General features: G+C 40.2%; 1 protein-coding gene across 3 annotated transcripts in view; it reads left to right on the forward strand.

Moving 5' to 3' along the window:
* LOC112104952 (golgin subfamily A member 4) overlaps positions 1-20,291 on the forward strand; it is a 110,231-nt gene that overhangs the window by 342 nt on the left and 89,598 nt on the right. For all 3 annotated transcript variants that reach the window (XM_026663460.1, XM_026663458.1, XM_026663459.1), the window contains exon 2: positions 9,332-9,430. In XM_026663460.1, the coding sequence (XP_026519245.1) occupies positions 9,332-9,430 (99 nt within the window). The remainder of the gene's footprint in view (positions 1-9,331; positions 9,431-20,291) is intronic.

Here is a 20,291-nt window from a genome sequence, read left to right on the forward strand (position 1 = left end):
GCTCACGACTGACTCCTTTTACATCCGTGACACCTCCCCCACTCCCTCATTAGTTCCTTTCCCTGGTTGGAAGCTCCCATTTATTATCACAAAGACGTGTTCTAACTTCCTGCAGCGCTTCAGGGGACAGGGCACTTCTCTAACTTTATGTCTTGCCTGCTCTGTCCCAGCTTTAATGTAGGACATAAAATACCCAGATCTCTGCTTCTTGGTATGATTTTGTATCTTGGATTAAAAGAGAAATCAGATAAAGCACAAAGTCACTATACAAGTTACAGTTACATCTGAAGAAGTGAGGTTTTTACCCACGAAAGCTTATGCCCAAATAAATCTGTTAGTCTTTAAGGTGCCACCAGACTCCTTGTTGTTTTTGTAGATACAGACTAACACGGCTACCCCCTGATACTATACAAGTTGTGCTTTGGCTGTCAGAAACAGAAACTAGTTCTTATTCAGGCAGAACACCTATTGAAGTCCTGAGAAATTATATAGAGCTCTATATATAGCACACTAACCGTTGTGCTCTGTTTTTTCCTCTTACAAAGTGAGCAAACTGCTGCCCCCAGACAAATCAGTTATTTCCCAGGAAAGATGTGCAGTGTGCTTTAAAAATAAAAGTTTATGAACTTGGTGCTTTTGAAAGTGAGACACCAACATCTTTCCTTGGGCACCATGCAAGGTAGGCACAGTGAAAAATCCCCCCCTCCCCCAACATACATCATCTGCTGTTGTTATAGCCTTAAATAGGGAGTGCCAGTCATGCTGAATTATGCTAAATTGTGCGATCCTCCTCAAGTCTTCTAGGCCTGGTCTACACTACGATTTTAATTCGGATTTAGCTGCGTTAATCCGAATTAATCCTTAACCCGTCCACACAACGGAGCCAGTTACTTCGAATTAAAGGGCGCTTAAAATCGATTTCTGTACTCCACCCCGACGAGCGGAGTAGCACCAAAATCGATTTTGTAAATTCGAATTAGGGGTAGTGTGGCCGCACACCACCGAATTAATGTGGTTAAAATTAATGGGGTAGTGTGGCCGCACACCACCGAATTAATGTGGTTAAAAACCGAATTAATGTGCTTAGTGTGGCCGCGCACAATCGAATTTATACAATCTGTTTCCCAAATTCGAATTATCTAAATTCGAATTAATCTCGTAGTGTAGACGTACCCCTAGAGACTGCTGAGAACTGATTTTCATGTTAACTCAGTTTCTAGAAGTAATCTCGTTCAGTATTCATACAAAATCTTTTTGGTTGTCAGGTTAGCGAGAATAATGTGGGTGATGAAGCTATTGACTTTTTAGCGTTTAAAGAATTTCATATGATAACATTTTAGTTTACATCAGATCTCACAGTTCAGCATTGCGGTCATTGGTTATCTTTGTCACACCTATAATATAGTATATTCTGCCAGTAACCATCGTTAGAGGTGATTAAATTTCAATATAAGCTGCTAACGACATCTAAACTATACAGTGAATTACTTTTGTGTGACTGCATCTTAATGTTGAACAATATTTGATAAATTAAGGAATCATTAACTATTTAAAAATTAATGTCTTCATCCCCTACCAAACCTTGAACTTCAGGCTTTGTGGGTCTGTTTTGTTTTTTTTCCTGTCCCCATGTATTCCTGGAAGTCTCTCTTCGCTAGGTTGACCAGATGTCCCGATTTTATAGGGACAGTCCCGATATTCAGGGCTTTCTCTTACATAGGCATCTATTACCCCCCACTCCCGTCCTGATTTTTCTCACTTGCTATCTGGTCGCCCTACTCTTCTCCCATGCTGCTTTTAACTTTAAAGAAATTAAGAAAAAAAACTCACAAAAAAACACCTGCACTTCAGAGACCATTTGGTTACTTAATCTTAGAAATTGGTACTTCTTGGTTATTTAAGTTGCTGTTAATATTACTAAGATTTAAAAATATTATTGGATTATACTTGAATTTTTACATATAGAATATCTGGAGTGTGTGGACATTTATTACATTCTCTTGGAGATTAAACAACTTGACTTTTTTTGTCCAATATGTACTTCAGTAAAGGTAAAGTTATTACAGGATTTTAAAGATTGCATGCAACAGCAATTTGTAAATTATAATAATATAGAATGTATACTTGTCACAGACGGCAGTAACTCAAAGGGCAAAACTAAAAAAATCATTAAGTACATGATAGGCTGTGCAGAATGAGCAACTTCTAGTAAGTATTTTGGGTATGAATATTTACACTCAATTTCATCCAAGATGCTGATTCTTCAAGTAGGGAGTGATCTTTTTGCTGAGAGTTGTAAACAAGATCTTTATAAGGTTGTATAGTGAATTATCACATTTCATTTTAAATTCTTTCATATGCCATTAGTTATGGGTCTCTTCACACTTTTGTAGTGGTAAAGGATTGCTTTCATTAGTGATAGATCTGAGGCAATATATTTGTATGCATGTTTTCAATAAATTATAGAGTGATTTAGCTATAAGACTTCAGTTTAATTTTAAGGAGACATTTCAGCTAAATCATTGTGCATCACACTGAAAATTTTATCCCATTTAGTTTGGGACAGTCAGTATGTATTGAGGAATCAGTACTTATTGTGAATCAATGTCGTGGATAAATTTGTGCCTGAGTGTGGTGATGTTTTTTTCACTAGCATAATGTACAGTCTGGCTTTATTTCTCTGTTGAAATATTCATTGGCAAATCTTGTGAAACTGAATCAAACAGTTTAAAGTAAGTTAAATAATACTTTATTTGTTCCATCATACTGTCAGTTTCTGATCTGTCAGTGATCTGATATACTATATTGTCACTTTGAAACGAATTAAAAACCCAAAACCCCACAATGAAAACAGAATGTTTAGTTTTAACCATTATCCTGCAACGCTGACAACTCCAAAATTGCACCACTGTGTTAGTGTGTGAAATCAGAGTGAAATTTGACTTTGAATAAAACTGGAATTGACTAATCTGCTAACTCTACATTTCATACAACTTGGACAATGAAAGCAAATGACATAAATCAAAAGAAATGGCATCAGCCCTCAAAAAATTTACACAAGATCTCCCAGTCAGAGTGAAAAGTACACCTCTACCTCAATATAACGCTGTCCTCGGGAGTCAAAAAATCTTACCACATTATAGGTGAAACTGCGTTATATTGAACTTGCTTTGATCCACCGGAGTGCGCAGCCCCCCCCCTCCCCCCCCGAGCACTGCTTTACCGCGTTATATCCGAATTCCTGTTATATCTGGTCACGTTATATCGAGGTAGCAGTGTATTTTTTCCTCCCCCACTCTCCTTGTAATTTAAAGGAATAAAATAACTGCAAGCAGTTAATTGGATTATATTATGATGTCAATCAATTTTCGATTCAAGACAATTTAAAAAAAGAAAAGAAACTTACAACATCTGTTGCTTTAGATTTTCTTTCCCTTCATGGCTTCACTCACTTTCACTCTTTTCTTATATCCTGTCATGGTGCATCTTTTCTTGGGCTGTCTTCACTGTCTGCTCTTTCTTTTTTGGTATATTGTCTTTACCTCTTACACTATGTAATCTTTCTCCAGTCTGTCTCCACTCCATTTACTCTCCCACTGCACACACATCTTCTCACCTTGCAGATAAGGCTTGGTGATTTTACCAGTCACTAGAAGCTAGAGGACTAAATGTTCTGGACCAAGATTGATTGATAGGCTGGTGCCACTTATTCAGGTACAATGACTAGGTAAGAACCTATTACTGTTCCTGGGCCTTGCTTTGCAGCTTCATCTTTTGTAAGAGTTGCTAGCTGGTAGGTGTCAGGTGACTCAACTTGGAGACCCCAAATTTCCTCTGCTCCCCAAGTCTCCCCCCCCCCCCCCCCGACTCTCTGGCTGTATAAAGGGAGAAGGAACATGCTCTTGCTGTTCCTCTTCCCTTTCCAGACCCCGCTGCTGGTCTCCATATTCTGCTCCTTCCCAAGCCTGAGGATCCTCCTGTCTAGTGACTAGCTTCAGTACCTTCCTCTGCTGCTGCTCCTTCTAGTTTTCAAGAGCAGCACTAGAATGAAACTGACCATGGTTCTGAACACAGCAGCAAAAACTGACCAGACTTTGGTTAGTTACAGTCTTCTGAAACTTGAGAAACTTATTAGAAGCAGTGGGGATGCTGGAGTATTGTCTGTAGACAAGTAAGATGGCACTGCATCAGATAACACTTGGTTCGTGTTTAAAAGATTATTTTTTGCATTCATAAGGACCAGAAAACCTTTTCTTTAATTTTTTTTTTTTTTTTTTGCACTAGCTTGGGGAAACTTTATATTTGCAATGGGTGAGTAGATTTTTCATTCTCTATGAAAAGTAAATATCTTAAAGTCTTTGGAGCTCAATTTCTCAGCAACATATATTGCCTCCATGGTTGCATGGTCATTTGATACTAAATGAGGTGTTTGACTTTCTAGCAGTTTTTATTCTGGGCTGAGAATATCCTACTTATTTGGTAATGGCGGTACTCATGGCTGTGCCAGAAATTGGAATAATCCATTGTATTTCGTTTGATATTTCACGTGTTGGCTATTATCTATCAGCTCTTTTATATTAGTTGTTCTCAGGCAACTGGTAGGCAGAGTACAATTAGTTATTACTCTTTCCCATCATACTACAGGATTAGACTAGAATTGTGCCAGGTCTTTATACATACAAAACATTAAACTCCTTCCGCTTTCTAAAAATGACTGATTTTACTGGGAACATAACTATTTCTTTTCAGTGAGTAGATAGTCTACTATCCATGTCATAGAACATCAAATACTCAATGCCTGATTCTTCTGAGCCATCCATTTGGAAAATATAGAGAGGTATTGAAAGCAAGATGCTGCTGCTATCATCACATGTTTCTGGAAGTCAAACAGTAAATTTGCGACAAAAGTAATTGTACATTCTTGGTATATTGTCAACAGTAGTTAGACATGTACAATGAGATCTTGTTACTCAGTTTTATCTATAGCATAGAGCTTTTGGTATTTTAATATTTTAATTAGTTCATAGTGATATTTTATATTTCAGCATGATGAGACTAATAAACTACATCAGAGTTGGTTATGGTATAGAGAGGACTCAGAAAAAGTTGTGAGATTTGTCTTTTGATTATTGCCATTCAGTGCAATAAAGTTTGTTTGCTTTGTTGACTTCATAAAAACTGTCTTAAATTCTTCTGCTCACTTTTCCTTGTGCAGCTTCTATTTTTCTCTTGCTTTTTGTAAACGTTCTTGTTTAATTATTTCCTTGTCATCCCCAACCCCAGCCCTGAAATTTCCTTTTGAGCCACTCATTTTTGACTGTGTTGGCAAAAGTTAATGATTGCCTAAACCAAAAAGTTTGTTTAATTTACACATGAAATTTAAGATTTCTTTGCTACTTAGAATTAGTGTACATTTCAGTAATTTTACAGCACTTGCAGCTCTCTGGAGTCGTTAGCCACATGACAGCGTACTTTCCTGACTTTTGCATATATTTACACATGTAGAATATTAAACATATAATGTGATGGGTTACTCAGCTAACAAAGTTATCTCAGTCTGCAGAAAATTAATAGTACATCCCAATAAAAACCTCCAAAATGATAAATATCTCATATCACAGCCTTAATTAACGTTAATGGGGGAAAATATACATTGAGAGGAAAATAGACTTTTTTATATTTCTTAAAAGATGAAATCCAGAAAAAGTATGAGTTTTCTTTTAAAAACTATGTTCATTCAAGTTTAAAGAGAGTTTCTGTACCACTTGTATTTGTGATCCTTTAAACGCATAAGTTAAGGGAACCAGAAGACGCTACCCATCAAAATGATTGAATGAATAAATATATATACACACCTCTACCCCGATATAACGCTGTCCTCGGGAGCCAAAAAAATCTTACTGAGTTATAGGTGAAACCGCGTTATATCGAACTTGCTTTGATCCACCGGAGTGCACAGCCCCGCCCCCCAGAGCACTGCTTTACCGCATTATATCCGAATTCATGTTATATCGGGTCGCGTTATATCGGGGTGTATATATATATAAAAGTAGTTTTAGGTTTAAAGGTTTGTGTATATATATCTCTATTTGTCAGGCCTCAGATCTGTAGTACTAAGTGTGAACCGTGGTTATAAATTATTAAAATAGCGAATGTAGCCTCACTGCAAGTTCTTGGGACTGACTGGAGAAGGGTGAACTTGAGTGCCCGGTATTCAGTGAGGATATTGATATAGGCATCTCAGAAACTTGGTAATATGATGATGATCAATGGGACCCTGTAATACCAGGGTACAGTATATATAGGAATGACAGAATAGTTTGTGCTGGTGGGGGTGGTGGGTGGCACTATATGTGAAAGAATGCATAGAGTCAAATATAATAAAAATCTTAAATGAATCAAACTGTACCATAGAATCTCTATGGATAGAAATTCCATGCTAAGAGTATATCAGTAAGAATATACTACCAACCACCTGACTAGGATGGTGATGGTGTGAAATGCTCTGGGAGATTAGGAAGGCTATAAGAATAGAAAACTCAATAATTATGGGGGATTTCAGCTATTCCCATATTGACTGGGTACATGTCATTTTAGGACAGGATGCTGAGATTAAGTTTCTAGATACCATTAATGACTGCTTCATGGAGCGCTAGTCCTGAAACCCACAAAGAGAGAGGCAATTTTTGATCCTAAGTGGAACACATGATCTGGTCCCAGAAGTGAATATAGCTGAACTGCTTAATAATCGTGACCATAATATAATTAATTTAACATCCTTCTGGGAGGGAAAATATCAAAGAAGTCCATCACAGTAGCATTTAACTTCAGAAGGGGAACTACTTAAAAATTAGGATGCTAGTTAAACGGAAGAGAAAAGGTAGTCACGAGAATGAAATGCCTGCAAGCTGCATAAAAACTTTTTTAAAAATACCGTCATAGAGACTCAAATTAAATATATACCCCAAATTAAAAAAACATAGTAAGAGGACCAAAACAATTCCACCATGACTGAACAACAGAGTAAAAGAAGTGGTTAGAGGCAAAAAGGCATCCTTGAAAAACTGGAAGTCAAATCCTACTGAGGAAAATAGAAAGGAGCATAAACTCTGGCAAGTCAAGTGTAAAGGATAATTAGGCAGGCCAAAAAAGAATTTGAAGAGCAACTAGGCAAAGACTCAAAAACTAGCAGCAATTTTTTTTTAAGTACTTCAGAAGCAGGAAACTTGCCAAACAATCAGTGTGGCCACTGGATGATTGAGGTGCTAAAGGAGCACTCAAGGAAGACCAGGCTGTTGCAGAGAAGCTAAATGAATTCTTTGCATCTGTCTTCACTATAGGTGATGTGAGAGAGATTCTGACACATGAGCTATTATTTTTAGGTGGCAAATCTGAGGAACTGTCTCATATTGAGGTGTCAGTACAGGTGGTTTTGAAACAAACTAATACATTAAACAGTAATAAGTCACCAGGACCGGAGGTATTCACCCAAGAGTTCTGAAGGAACTCCAGTATGAAATTGCACAGCTACTTAAGCGTGGTATGTAACCTAACACTTAAATCAGCTTCTGTTTTAGATGACTGGAGAATAACTAATGTGATGCCAATTTTTAAAAAAGTTTCAGAGGCGATCCTGGCAATTACAGGCCAGTAAGCTTAACTTCACAGTACCAGGCAAATTGGTTGAAACTGTATTAAAGAACAGAATTATCAGACTCATAGATGAACATGATTTGTTGGGGAAGAGTCAACATGACTTTTGTAAAGGGAAGTCATGCCTCACCAACCTATTAGAATTCTTTGAGGAGGTCAACAAACATGTGGAAAAAAGTGATATAATGTACTTGGACTTTCAGAAAGACTATGACTCGGTCCCTTACCAAAGGCAAATAAGCAAATTATGCAGTCATGGGATAAGAGGGAAGGCCCTTGCATGGATCAGTAACTGGTTAAAAGACAGGAAATAAAGGGTAGGAATAAATGCTCAGTTTTCAGAATGGAGAGAGGTAAATAGTGGTGTCCCCTAGGGAGCTGTACTGGGACCAGGGCTGTTCAAAATATTTGTAAATGATCTGGAAAAAGGGATGGCAAAATTTGCAGATGATACAAAATTACTCAAGACAGAGAAGTCCAAAGCAGACTGCAGAGTTACAAAGGGATCTCACAAAACAGGGTGACTAGCCAACAAAATGACAGATGAAATTCAATGTTGATTAATGCACTTTGGGCAACATAATCCCAACTATATATACAAAATGATGGGATCTAATTTAGTTGTTACCACTCAAGAAAGAAATCTTGGAGTCATTGTGGATAGTGCTCTGAAAACATCTGCTCAGCATGCAGCAGCTGTCAAAAACGGTAACAATGTTAGGAATCATTAGGAAAGAGATAGGTATTAAGACAGAAAATATAATGCCACTATATAAATCCATGGCACACCCACACCATGAATACTGCATGCTGTTTTGCTCGCCCTATCTCAAAAAAGATATATTAGAATTGGGAAAGGTATGGAGAAGAGCAACAAACATGATTAGGGGTATGGAATGGCTTACATATGAGGGGGAGATTAGAAAGATGGGGACTGTGGAACTTGGAAAAGAGAGAACTAAGTGGGGGGTATTATAGAGGTCTATAAAATTATGAATGGTGCGGAGAAAGTGACTAGCACTTTCTTATTTACACCTTCACATTACACAGAAACTAGGAATCACCCGATGAAATTATTGGGCATCATGTTTAAAATAAACAATAGGAAGTACTACTTCACACAGTGCACAGTCAACCTGTGGAATTTGTTTCTGGGGTGTGATGCGAAGGCCAAAACTATAACTAGGTTAAAAAAAAAATTAGGTAAATTCATGGCGTATAGGTCCATCAATGGCTGTTAACCAAGATGATCAGGGATGCAACCCTATGTTCTGGGTGTCCTAAGCATCTAGCTGCCAGAAGCTGGGTGTAGATGGATGACTGGGGATGGATCACTTGATGATTGCCCTGTTCTATTAATTTCCTCTGAAGCAGCTGGCATTGGCCACTGTTGGAAGTCAGTTTTCTGGGCTAGATGGACCATTGGTCTTACCCAGTATGGCCATTCCTGTGAATTGTGGCCTTTTCTGTGGTATAGGCTTTGAGTCAAGATAAGATCTGTCATTTAGGCGCTTGGGAGAGCTGTGTTTTTCCTTTTAAGAAAATCTTATGGAATGCTTTAGCAAAGCTATATTGAGCACTGTAGTTAATAGTTGTCATTTGAAATATTACAACACTGGAGAATTGTGTGTGAAATTAGTTCTAACTACTTGCTGATTTGTGCACTTTCTCCATGCAGACTCACTCCAAATCTTCCCCACCACCACCAGGCAACAGGAGCAGAACATCTTCACTTACAGAACAATCTGATGAAGGCACTTTAACACCAGACAAAGAGGTCAGTTCAGAGCTCTGTTTTTCTTTTCATAAACTTTTTATCTGTAGCATATTACAAAATATCTAAGTGTATAATCATATTTATCACTTTACACAATACCTTTTCATCTAAGAAGGGGGAGGGATAGCTCAGTGGTTTGAGCATTGGCCTGCTAAACCCAGGGTTGTGAGTTCAGTCCTTGAGGGGGCCACTTAGGGATCTGGGGCAAAATCAGTACTTGGTCCTGCTAGTGAAGGCAGGGGGTTGGACTCGATGACCCTTCAGGGTCCCTTCCAGTTCTAGGAGATAGGTATATCTCCATTTATTAAAAAAAAAAAAATATTAAGAACTCTTTATTAGTATTCTCAACACCTCATCTGTATATACAAATTAAACTCTGCATTTTTAACATCAGTAAAGCAGGGCTTCCTAAACTTTTCAAGCTGGTAATACTTCAAGGCTGAGAAATGTTGTGACCTTTTCCATGACTCCTAACCATAAGCAGGTGAGGTTTTGTAACTATAAATGAAGTAACTGAAATTTCAAAAAGTGAGCTGTAATTGTGAAGAAGATGCATTTTTATATACACTCATCCATCACACTGAATTGAGCTGGTCTTGCTGATGAGGTTGAATTGGGGAAATAATCTGTCATTTTTGATCAGTGGACAATTGCAATATTTCATTTTTATCACAACCACCAAAGAGAAACCTGGCTTAATGGTACATGGAGGAAAATGGCCTAATCAGTGCTGCTGAGTCCATAGGTTCTTGAGTTGGAGGGGTTGTTGCCACTTTATTTGCGTCATTAGATCATCAAGAAAATAGTCCCACAGCTAAATCTGATGTTTCCCTAAAAGATGCTAACTTACAAGTTTCTGATGGTTCCTGCCTGATTCTTTGGTTCCCTCAATGAAGCCTGAAACAAGAGGAAATTATTGCAAGTTTCCTTTGTGCTTGGAAAGACTAATTTAAAAGTTTTCCAATTAGTTTGTTTACCTTACTGAATATAGACAGAACAATCCACTGCTGCCCCTAGAGAGAATTTGAGTTCATATGTGCTCCAAAATGTCAGCAACCAGTGCCATCCAAGCTAAATTATTAAAGATATCAAGGGGAGTTTTGTAATTATTCAGGGATAACTGTACTTTTGCTCTTAATGCAGACTGTTCAAGTAGCACATTACCTCGTGAGAGCCACCTCACTCCTACATGAAAGAGGAATTGTTGGCAACTGGAACCCATGTCATCAATGACCAGTGCAAAAAGTAGAGAATCTGTTGGCTGACTTTTTATTAATGAATTTCATTACTCAGCAGCTTTGAATGACTGACACCCGTTTTCAGGCAGTTTCTTAATAGGAGCTTGACAGTATATGTGTATGAAAGAGTAAAAGCATAAGGCATTAGTTGTGGTGATGTTATTTATTTGTGTGACCAGCTTACTAATTTTCCAGTCTTTGACAACTTTCTATGGTTCTTGTAATACGTCTAATTTTCTTGTTTAGTCGTGACACAGCTTTATAAACAAGTAAGCCCTCTTCAGTAGAACTATCAGAAACCTATTAATGATGGGGCAGCCAAAGTGGGGATGTTGGGCATCCAAAGATAGGGATAATCCCTAGGATATATTATGTATTCTAAACTGAAAATAAAGACTTTCAAGGAGCCCTGTAATTTTTCAACACCTTGAAGTTATTTCCCTGATGTTATTTATCTTATTCTATAGCACTGCTGAATTCTTGTTCCCCTTTCTTCTAACATCTCTGTACAATGGAGAGAAGAATGTGGATGAAAGTTGAATAACCTTTCTAAGAAATAACACCTTGTTGCTTTACTGAAGTTAGAAATTAAGTTTAAAAAAATCAACAAAAATTGAAGATTAATCAAAGTTAATCCCTTTACTGGCTTGAACCCTCTTCCTATCTCAAATTCATGCTCTTCATCCCTCACTCGTTAGGCTCTGCACAACTATTTCTCTGCCTCCATCTGTACCCATCTCCTACAGCACCTTCTCCACTATACATTACTCGCATCCAAAGAAGCTTATGTCTACACTGCAGTTAAACACCCACAGCTGGCCTGTGTCCGTAGACTCGGAATCACAAGGCTGTAAAATTGCGGTGTAGAGGTTTTGGACTTCATAAGGAGGAAGAGTCCCAGAGCTTGGGATCCAGCCCGAGCCCATAAGTCTACACTGCAATTTTACTGCCCCGCAGCCTGAGTCTCGAAGCCCAAGTTGACTGATAAGGGCCAGCCGCGGGTATTTAATTGCAGTATACACATACCTTCAGTTAACTGCTACCTTGTCTTTTTTGCCCACCTTTGACTTCATGACTTCTGTTAGGCTGCTCTTTATGCTTGGAACAGTATCCAGTTAATGTTCACCAGCCATCCTACCTTTCCTTTAGAAAAATTCTTAAGACAAATTTCTTCCTTGAATCGGCCTAGCTTGTAAAAACCTGTAGCCCACTTTGGGTCTAATCTGTTTTGTGTTGTGTTATTACATATCTGTACACTTTTTTTTATACAGCAGTTCTCTGGAGCTGGGACTCACTTATTTGACACATTCTGCACATTGTACAATGTTGTGTACAGTGCCATGACAATTTAAAAAATAAAGATGGGCCTAAACCAAAACTTAGAACTGATGTTCAGGTATATGTCCAAATTTTGCATCTTGAGCCCATCTCTTAAAAATAATTGAAAATGAAAGCCTCCTTATAGAAAAGTTATTTTTAAAAATATACATACACTGTCTGGCTTGTAATGTGTTCTCTGATTCATTTCAATGCTACTTGCAGCATTGAGATTGTCCTTAGTGCTTTTCATTGCCATAGAGTCCATCTTGCTGTACTTCATTTAATCAATGTTGCCTTTGACCTTTATTTTTCTCCAGTCTGCACAGTAACGCACACACTCTACAGACAAATAGGAGAATCAAAGGCAGCCCACAGGATGTGCCAAGTTGCATTACCCATGCTCTAAATACAGTGGTTAAGGCTGGGAAGAGGCACAGAAGCAAGTTACGCTATTTTTCTGTGTTTGTTTAGGCAGGGAGTGGGAGAAGGGGAAATAGGACATAGGGACGGGAAACAAAGAGTACTATAAGGGGGCTCAGGTATACAATTATCTCTCAGCCTAGAAATTCTCATAGCAATTCTGTTGTGAAACATATTCTGTAATTAGAAATGCAGAAAGTAGAACAGTTGAAAAGAGATAGTAAATCTCCCAGATTTATTTAGAACCATTCTTCTTAATATTACATGTAAATAAGTTTCTCTGTAATAATGTACATTAAAGAAGTTATCTCAATCAAGACATTAATATTCATTTAAATATTCATTTTTATTAAACATGATTAACAACAAAACAAGCTTGTATATTTATTTTCATTTTAAGTGTAATTGGACCAGATATTCATAGAATACAGTTTAAGTGTAGTAGCTTTTATGCTTAATCACATGACTGAAGAATTAGACCAAATTGTACAATTGGTTTTTGAATACACATGCCTGCCTTGGCATGTTTTTCAAGCAACATTTTAGTTTGGCCAAATTGGGTGCTTCTCTTTAGAAAAGAATTGTCAGTGGAGTGTTATTGTAGCTAAATATAATAGGTCAAAATACATATAGTAGCATCTGGAGATTACTTTAAAGGAACATTGTCAGCTAAAAAATCTCTTTGCAATACATGGGTCTTAAAATATATTACTAATATCTTAGATTATTGGGAATTGTCTACATTTTAATATATTGTTCACTATGGTCATTCTTTGTTTTGCATTTCTCTGATTTTAAAATGAAAATCAGTGAATTAAGTGTCAGTGTTATTTCACCCACCTTGTCTCTCTGATATCCTGGGACCAGCACAGTTAAAATTGTTTGCAGTGTTGTTGTATTTCTAGTCAGTTTAACTTGCAGGTTCTCAGTGCTGCAGTGTTCAACTTGCAAACCGTGCATGGGAATGTTTTTATTTAAAACTTCAAATTTTTGGAATCATGGAAATATTTCCAATGTTCATAGGTTTTGTGACAACTTCTTTTGAAGAAATATCTTAAATGTTGACAGAAATGTAGATAGTCCCTTTGTAACAAATGATACATTTATATAAAGCATTCTTTAATATTGTACTCTTACATTCCACTTAGTTTGAAGGGATTTTAAGTCTGAGATAATGTTTTGAAATTTTGAAAGACTTGCATACTTGACCAACCACACATTTCTGGAGAGATTTTTACCTTCTGGTGGTTAGTTTCCCTTTCCTTTTCAGCCTCCCATTTCGTTAGAGTAGTGGTTTTCAACCTGTGGTCTGGGCGTCTGCAGGCTGTCTAAGATTTTCAAGGGAGTCCGCTCCGCCATTTGAAATTTTTTAGGGGTCCACAAATGGATAAAGGCTGAAAACGACTGGGTTAGAGGGAAGAATTGGCTCACTATGGATACAGTCATCATTGCAGAGCAGTTTATGATGGTCTAAGGGTCTCAGCCTGGCTTTCAGGATGTGTTTTGGAAGTAAGTGATGTCCCTTTTTCTCCCAGCCAAAGAATCTTGCAAGTTTCTTGTAGAGTGTAGAAATAAAGCTAAGCCACCACACCTGTGCTTGTGCATTTTATTTTAGAGTTGCAAGATGTTTGTGTTGGCATATAATTTTTTAATATTATAATAGGTTTTAGATTAACTGCAATCTTTCCCAGGGTGGTCTAATAAGAAAGTAAGACAAATGAAACTGGCCTTTCCAATCTCACAAAGACACTTCATCTTAATACCCTTGCTAATGCTGCTACTTCAGTTCATTCGTGCTCTGCTTCATCTGAAGTGCTTCTAATAGACATTGTCATGCATGGATACTAGGTGCTCATATATAACTGTTTTTCCTGTCAAATGGGCAAGTAAAATATCTGAAAATGTTGAAGGATATGTAACCTGGTATTTGTTTGAAACCTAGCAATGTATACTTTTGGCAGTTATGCATACTTATACAGACATGCTTAGATTGCACACTATAGCACAGGGGTAGGCAACCTATGGCACGTGTGCCGAAGGTGGCAAGCGAGCTGATTTTCAGGGGCACTCACACTGCCTGGGTCCTGGCCACCCGTCCGGGGGGCTCTGCATTTTAATTTAATTTTAAATGAAGCTTCTTAAACATTTTTAAAACCTTATTTACTTTACATACAACAATAGTTTAGTTATATATTATAGACTTATAGAAAAAGACCTTCTAAAAACGTTACAATGTATTACTGGCACGCAAAACCTTAAATTAGAGTGAATAAATGAAGACTCGGCACACCACCTATGAAAGGTTGCTGACCCGTGCTATAGCAGAAACAACAAACCAGAAAAAGGCTGTTCTTGATACAGATGTTTACTCTTTCTGAAATAGAATGCAAAACAAATATACACCCTTCTGTTTTATTGCAGAAGAAACCCTCCATGTATAGATCTTGACTTGCTTGACAACTTGCTTTTTATATTTCCAACAAGCTCAAGAGTTGTCTCTGTATATGTTAGCTGGAGGGCACTTATGTCTTGGAGCTATGTCTCAATGAGAAAATGTGTCTGGTGGGAAGCAGTTCTTACTAATTATGTCATTTGTTTTCCCTTTTGTGGCTTGCCTTTAAAAGGTTTTATCTGTAATGTTATTGCTTTGTTTGAAGGTATGCCAGATCGATTCCTATCCTACAGTTAGGCCATAAATATGACAATCAAAACACTTCATGTGCTATTGTTAACGTTAGATCTTTACGTTTAAGCCCACTGCTAATATTTCAAAATATTATTTTTGAAGTTCATTGTTAGCAGTTAACCTGTCACTCTTACGATCTACTCTTTAGTTATTTTAATTTTTAAATCTCTACTCATTAGAGGTTTTCCTTCAGAAAATGGTTTTGTAATTTAGTTTTTTGAATTTTTTTAGTCCCTACAGGAGTACTACATATAATTAGAAATTGGACATTTTTCCTTTGGGCTGTACTTCAAACATGACTTTTACCTGATTTATATAGAAAGCAAACAAAACCATTGTCATTAACAGTGGTTTTCAAAAGCATCTATCATAATAGTAATGTCTAATTGTTTTCTTAATTTTTTTCTTCAGCACTGATTTTTATTACAGTATTTTGAATACTAAACTACAGTGAATTTCCAGTGTAAGCCTTAATGGTGTGATTGTGACTAATATGAAGAAAGGGGTTGTATTAATTTGTATAGTAGATTACATACGAAAACTGAGTCAAGAACCTTAGAATTAAGAACATTAAAGTTGCTAAGTCAAGCATCAGCAAGTTAGAAAATGCTGGAATTAAAGCTCCCCATGCAAAACTTAATTTGGCTCGTGTGTATGAGTGTGTGTTATGATCGTTTATCTGCATTTCCTACACACCTGTGGTAGAGCCAGGAACAGAACCTAGCTATCCTGGGTCCTAGTCCAGTGCCTCAAACACAAGTAAACATTGTTATAACCCTGAATGAGTTCCATCTAGTAGTCACTAACGAGGTCGCTCAACATGGATCCACCTGCTGTATCCACATGCTCTTAAGCTTTCTGTGCACAGTTTAGGCACTTGCTCACTGCCAAGTGCAGAGCCAGTGTTTGACACCCCTCTTGGACATGGGGACTCCTCAGACCAACTACCTAGGTCCAGAAACTAGAGCTAGCTCTCTCAAGCCTCCCCATAGCCCTTGCATGCTCTGAGTTCCACCAAAGCTGTGGAGCTTCCAGTACACAAAGGGACTATGTGACAGTGAAAGAAAGTAACACATAGACTGTACAATGGAATTTGTAAACTGATCACACTTTACTCGCATACAAAAAACAAGAGAGATGCATAGGGTGACCAAACTTCCCTGTGCTGAATATGGGACACCTAGTAAAATTACTCATATTGAAGCAAGTTCAACGGCAATCAATCAGAACTATGCAGTACAAACGTTCAAATTAACATCAAGTTGACTGAGCCCCTGTTTAAAAGAAATACTGTGTAGTTAGATTCTTTTTATTTATCTTATCTTTAAGGCTTTAGGGTTTATATAGAGAGAGGTCACACACACACTCCCGTACACTTCTCTCACGGAGTGGGGAGGGTGGGTGACCAGCCAACCCCGTGGTCTCCGCCCTCCATGCCTGGCTGGGCCCCCAGGATGGACCCACCTCTCCTGGCACCTAGTGCCACATTTTCCCGAGGCAACACATCGGGGGGGGAGAGACGCACGCCAGGGTCACATGCCTCCCCTCCCCAGATTTCTGGCAGGGTTCACATCAGAATGGGGCCAGTAGCAGCCTTTTGTCACTGTGCAGGAGGGAAGGGATTGGAGCTGCTTCCAGCCATTGGGGGTATGGAGGGGGAGGGAATGACCTGGCTCTCTTTCCCCCTTCCCCCGCTCCCCTGTGGCTGGAAGCAGCTTGTCCCTTCCTGCCTGCACAGTGTTGAAAGGCAGCTAACACCTCCAGGCTGCTGCTAGCCACCAATATAACCCAGCCGCCTCCTGTCCCCCAGCTACAGCGCATGCAGGAAGGGGTTAAGCCCTAAGGATGCATTGTGCACCATGGCCCAGAGAACTTGACTGCAGGGGCTTCAGCGAACCCAGCCAGAGGTGGCTCAGCAGGGGAGGGTGCCTAGGGGATGGAGCAGCCCCACGTTCTCTGGGAGCAGGACCCAGGGCAGGGACGTGCGGGGTGAAGAGGGTGCAAAGCCCATGCCCGAGGGGCTGTTGTGAAGCCTGCAGGGTTGGGGCGCAGACAGGCTGGAAATCGCTTCCCTTGCTGCCACTCCAGAGCTTAGCTGAGGGGCAGAGAGGCTTCCCTGTGCCAGCGATATGTGGGGCATTGGCACATGAAGGGCTCAGTTTCTCCTGGCCAGCGCCCTGGGCCAGAGGGTCGTGGGGTTTCCTGGGGCTCTGGCCTAGCCAGAGGCAGTGAGGGAAGGAACGAGCCTGCCAGCCAGGCTGTTGGTGAGCTGAGCACTCCTACCGGGGGCTGGTTCTCCACACAGAGCTGGGAGCAGGATGCGCCCTGCCGGGTTGTGGGGGATGAGGAGCAGTGGAGCTGGAGGAGGGATGGGAGGGGCTAAGCAGGGAGAGGACAGCAAGAGGGAGACCACATAAAGGGCCAGTGGGTGGGTAGCAGAAGCCACACCCCGCTTGGTGCCTGCCTGCACTCACCAGCCACCGTAGTTCACAGTGCACAGCCAGTGCTCGCTGGAAATGGGACGGAGGTGGGGTCCTGCTGGCCGAGAGATGGCACACAGCGGGGGCTGCACTGATGGACCAGCAGGGGGAGCGGCCGGCCCTGCATGTTGCAGCTTTGCCCCACCACCCACCCTCATTGTTGACTACTTGCCCCCCCCCCCCCCCCCGCCCACTCACTGCTGGTGGGCAGGCGGCTGGTGAGCAGGGATCCGGCCAGGAGCAGGACCTGCCAGTACTGATGGGAGGGAGAGACAGAACATATGGGACAATTTGCCCGTTTTTAAGAACAAGTCCGGACACCTGCAGGAGGGCTTAAATATGAGACTGTCCCTTTAAAAACGGGACATCTGGTCACCGTAGAGATACAGGTCCAAGGAAAACAACAAAACCTGTATGCAAATTCCTGCCTCCATTTCCTCACTTCTCTGAGAGCCTCTTAGGATTTAGTCAGTGTCCTTGCAGAATCCCAGGACCTTCCTCCTCCTTCTCCAGCACAGCCTTGTTTTCTGGTTCTCATCTGTGTGTGTGTATGTCTGTCTGTCTCTCTCTCTCTCTCTCTCAAAAAAACCCACCACCACCCAGTGAGATCTAGTCTCTCTCTCTTTCTTGCCCCCGCCCCAAGGTCAGGTGGCCTCCCTGACTGACATCAAGTCCCTTGTCAGGTGGCCCATTGCTTGGGTACCAGCCTACCTGAGGGAATTAGTTCACCTAGGCTGCAGTTAGCTCATTCTCCAAGCGTGTTTCCATTTAAATGAAGGATTACCTAAATGTAACACCCTTGTTTGCTCTGCATTGTTAGTCCTCTGCCAATTCTTCCTGGAATTCTAGTCCACAATGGAAGTAAAAAGACGACAATGAAGGTATAGTGCAGTTTTACAATCAAAATGGTACTCACAAAACAAAATGGAGTTTTGTAGTTTGATATAGAGGCATACAGACATTCACTAATCTATCACATTTGTCCCTTTTCTTGCAAACCTCTTTTTCAGTATCATTCTATGTACTGAATAGCAGGGGTCTGGTGGGGAAAAAATAATACACAATCATGTTATTAAAGCCTTTTTCATAATATATATATATATATATATATAGTGACCGAATTATGGTTCACCTGGGCAGCCTTATTTCTGGCATTTCCTAACTATTGAGTAATTGACTTTATGACCTTAACATTTTTTTAACATAGCTTTTTGTATTTAATTTCCTTGCTTTTGTAAAAAGATAAGTGAACACATTTTTTAATGTAGAATCATATTAACATCCTCCATGGATCCATCATCATCATTGTAACCCTAAACCTGTAGATTCACAGCTGACATCTCTACCACTTGAAGTAAAGGAGGAACTAATAGCAGTAGTCAGCTCTTGTCTCTTTGTGGATCAGCTACTATAAGAAGATACCTTATACTTAGGCTATGTCTACACTACCACCTACGTTGATATAACTTATGGTGCTCACAGATATGAATAAAACATCCCCCTGAGCGACACAAGTTATACCAACATAAGTGCTGGTGTGGACAGCGCTGTCGGTGGGAGAGCTTCTTCCACCAACATAGCTACTGCCACTTGTTGGGGATGGATTAACTATGTCGATGGGAGAGCTCTCTCCATCAGCATTGGTACAGCTGCGCCACTGTAAGCTGTCTAGTGTAGACATAGCCTTAGACGGTAAGCCCTTCTGTCTCTTTGTTCTGTTTGTATAGTGTCTAGCACATTCGTTTCCTAATCCATGACAAGGGCCTTTAAGCGCTACCACAATACAAATAAGTACATGACACACAATATACTGGTGATTTACACAACTATTTGCTAGACAGCAGAGGAATGCAGGTAATCAGGAATCTTGAGTTCTGTTCTTGTTTTTGTTGGGGGTGTGGTCTAGTGATTAGACATCAAGCACATATATTTGGCACATTCTGAAAGGCAGTGGGGGTAAGTGGAATTTAAGTCAGTTTCTAACCTGATTCCCCTTTATGCTGCTGGAACAGCGTAAAAAGGCATAGCCCCATAGGGAGTTACCCCAGTGCAGGGGTAGCATAGAGCCGGTGTACATGACCCTGTGGTACCCCTCCTCACAGCCCTGGCATAAGGAGTGCTATGGGCATGGCATGTCAGGGGCAGGATGGGTGTTGGCCAAGATGCTCTGCAGTCCAGCATTTTTGGTATTCAGAGAAGACTACAGGGTGCGGGTAAGGCTTTAGTAAGTTAGAGCAGCCTGTAGGGCTGCACCAGCCCATGGATCAGCCTAGAATGTGGGTGATAGAAAGTTGGCTTAAAACCATCTTTGCATACCCCCTATGACTATACTTTCTGTGCCGCACTTTCTGAGAGGTGCAGCACAATTTGTGGTCCCTGGATTCTATTGTTAGCTCTGACAGAAATGACTGTGTTCAACCTCTTAATTACCCTGTCTTCTAAAGTGGCCTTGGTTGGTAATAACAATGAAGTGTGCACAGAATTATTAATGTCAGTGAAAGAGCACAGACTAGAAATTGTGATTTCCTTGTGCTTAGCAGCCTTCCCTTTCTGGCTCTCGGTCAGCGGCGCAGCGGGGGTGCTAAGGCAGCAGGTCAGGCTCCTAGGCGGAAGCATGCAAGCAACTCCATGCAGCTCTCGCTCGCAGGCACCGCCCCACCCCAGCTTGGAGCAAGAGCAGTGCGCAGAGCCCCAAGGCCCCTCCACCTAGGAGCCGG

This window comes from Terrapene carolina, unplaced genomic scaffold (assembly GCF_002925995.2).
Source record: "Terrapene carolina triunguis isolate 2854851 unplaced genomic scaffold, T_m_triunguis-2.0 Scaffold33715, whole genome shotgun sequence".
Classification (NCBI taxonomy): Eukaryota; Metazoa; Chordata; order Testudines; family Emydidae; genus Terrapene; species Terrapene triunguis.